At 36.4% G+C, this 2,198-nt stretch overlaps 1 protein-coding gene across 1 annotated transcript; it reads left to right on the forward strand.

Annotated features, from left to right (window-relative positions):
- The first annotated feature begins 201 nt into the window (after positions 1–201).
- Positions 202–1,969, forward strand: LOC114748267 (TMV resistance protein N). The gene is made up of 2 exons (XM_028936627.1): positions 202–695; positions 847–1,969. Exons 1-2 carry the CDS (start codon positions 205–207, stop codon positions 1,967–1,969), a joined length of 1,614 nt encoding a protein of 537 aa, XP_028792460.1. The 5' UTR covers positions 202–204.
- The last annotated feature ends 229 nt before the right edge of the window (positions 1,970–2,198 follow it).

The raw sequence follows: 2,198 nt of genomic DNA on the forward strand, positions 1-2,198 counted from the left end.
TTGTTAGTTGCCATTGCTTTACCGTGTGTGCCCCACAGCTACTTCGTCATCAGCAACTTCAGTTTTCTTGGTAAGTAATGAACTCATACAGAGATCTACATCACTTCCATATTTTCCCCAGGGCATCATCACACTCGCATTTTTTTTTTCTTCCCAAAGTTAAATTAACATTGATTTCTTTGTTTCTACCAGTAAGAAGCTATCATGACGGGGTTGGCAACAACTTCTTCCTCTTTCAGTTACCAATGGACTTATGATGTCTTTATCAATTTTCGAGGCGAAGATACTCGTCATGGTTTTACAGGAAATCTGTATAATGCTTTAAAACATGCGGGAGTCCGCACCTTTCTTGATGATGAGGAATTAAGAAGAGGGGATGAAATTACCCCATCTCTTCTTAGAGCAATTGAAAATTCTAGGATGGCCATAACTGTATTTTCTAAGAACTATGCTTCATCCACATTTTGTCTCAACGAACTTGTTATGATTCACCAGTGCATTAAGAAAAAGGATCGGTTGGTTTTGCCAATTTTTTATGATATAGAGCCTTCAGAAGTGCGACATCAAAAAGAAAATTATGAACAAGCAATATCCATGCATATGGAAAACCTCAGGGCTGGTGGGGAGACGATCCAAAGTTGGAAGGTCGCATTACGTGAAGTGTCTAATATTTCTGGCTTCCATTTTAATCCGAAGTGATTCCCAAACTTTTATCCTTTTTTTTTTTTTTAATACTGGTTTTTCTCCTTTTCGAGAGTCAAATTAGTTTACAAGTAAATAGACATATATTTATTGCTAGGATGAATTCAACTAGAATTGACATACTTTTTTGCAATTTTTTTGCAGCCAAGGTTGTTATGAATATCGATTCATTGATGGCATTGTGAAAGAAGTCTCCAGCAAAATTAATCGAGTTCCTTTACATGTTGCTGCATGTCCTGTTGGGTTAGAGTCCCGAGTGCCAGCTGTCAACTCTCTATTACAGATTGAGTCAAATGACAGGGTCACCATGGTTGGAATTTGTGGAACTGGGGGAATTGGTAAAACAACAATAGCACGTGCTGTGTATAATTCAGTTGCTGATAATTTTGATGGTTTGTGCTTTCTCCTTGATGTCCGAGAAAAATCAAGGAAAATTGGCCTAGAACAAATTCAAGAGACAATGCTTTCAAAGATTGTAGGAGTGGACATCAAAATACAAGATGTTAATGAAGGAGTTGAAGTAATAAAAAGAAGACTCAAACAAAAGAAAATTCTTTTGATTCTTGATAATGTTGACAGACATGAGCAATTGGAAAATTTAGCTGGTGATTGCAGTTGGTTTGGTGATGGGAGCAGGATCATTATAACGACAAGGGATAGACATTTACTTGTAAGACATGGGGTTGAAAGCATATACAACATGGAGGCTTTCAACGTTCATGAATCTCTTGAATTGTTGACTTGGAATGCTTTTAGAGACAACCAAGCAAATCCAAGTCACATGGGGGTGTTGAAGCGGGCAGTAAAATATGCACAAGGCCTTCCACTAGCCCTTCAAGTAATAGGTTCCAACTTGCATGGAAAGAGCACAGAAGAGTGGACATCTATGTTAGATGGATATAAATCAATCCCTAATGAAAACATTCAACAAGTATTGAAGGTAAGCTATGTGGCCCTGGAACCAGTTGAGAAAGAAATATTTCTTGATATTGCTTGTTTTTACAGAGGGAAACGTTTGAAATATGTCAAACATATGGTGGAAGTAGCTCATGGCTCCAATAATTTAAGTTATTTTATTGGAGTGTTAGTAGATAAATGCCTCATAAATATTGAAAATGATTGCATCCAAATGCATGATTTGATACAAGACATGGGGAGAGAAATTGTTCGTGAGGAATCACCAAATAACCCAGGAAAACGGAGTAGACTATGGTTTCATCAAGATATTGTTGATGTTTTGGAAGACAATACAGTAAGTAACATTTAGTGGGATGATTTACTTTTTTTCTTTCTTTTTTGCCTTGCAATTTTATTGTTCTTTTTCACAATTTCTCGGTGGAATATCCTTAGTGATGTGATCTATGTTTATTTTCCTTGCTATGTGAAGTTATTAATTCGTTTTTTTATGCATAGTTATTGACTCCTTTTATCTCACTCATAGATTCACTGCATGGGATTTAATGAAACAGGTTGAATGGAAGAGATTTTGGCATAAT

The sequence above is a fragment of the Neltuma alba genome, unplaced genomic scaffold (genome assembly GCF_004799145.2).
Source record: "Neltuma alba isolate B1F8T4 unplaced genomic scaffold, ASM479914v2 tig00005664_pilon, whole genome shotgun sequence".
In the NCBI taxonomy this organism is placed as follows: Eukaryota; Viridiplantae; Streptophyta; class Magnoliopsida; order Fabales; family Fabaceae; genus Neltuma; species Neltuma alba.

What these genes read in the sequence shown, in the direction of transcription:
- LOC114748267 (XM_028936627.1), top strand. Translation starts at nt 205, where the DNA reads ATGACGGGGTTGGCAACAACTTCTTCCTCTTTCAGTTACCAATGGACT. An exon ending in GGCTTCCATTTTAATCCGAA is followed by an intron (nt 696 to 846) that starts GTGATTCCCAAA and finishes ATTTTTTTGCAG; the next exon opens with CCAAGGTTGTTATGAATATC.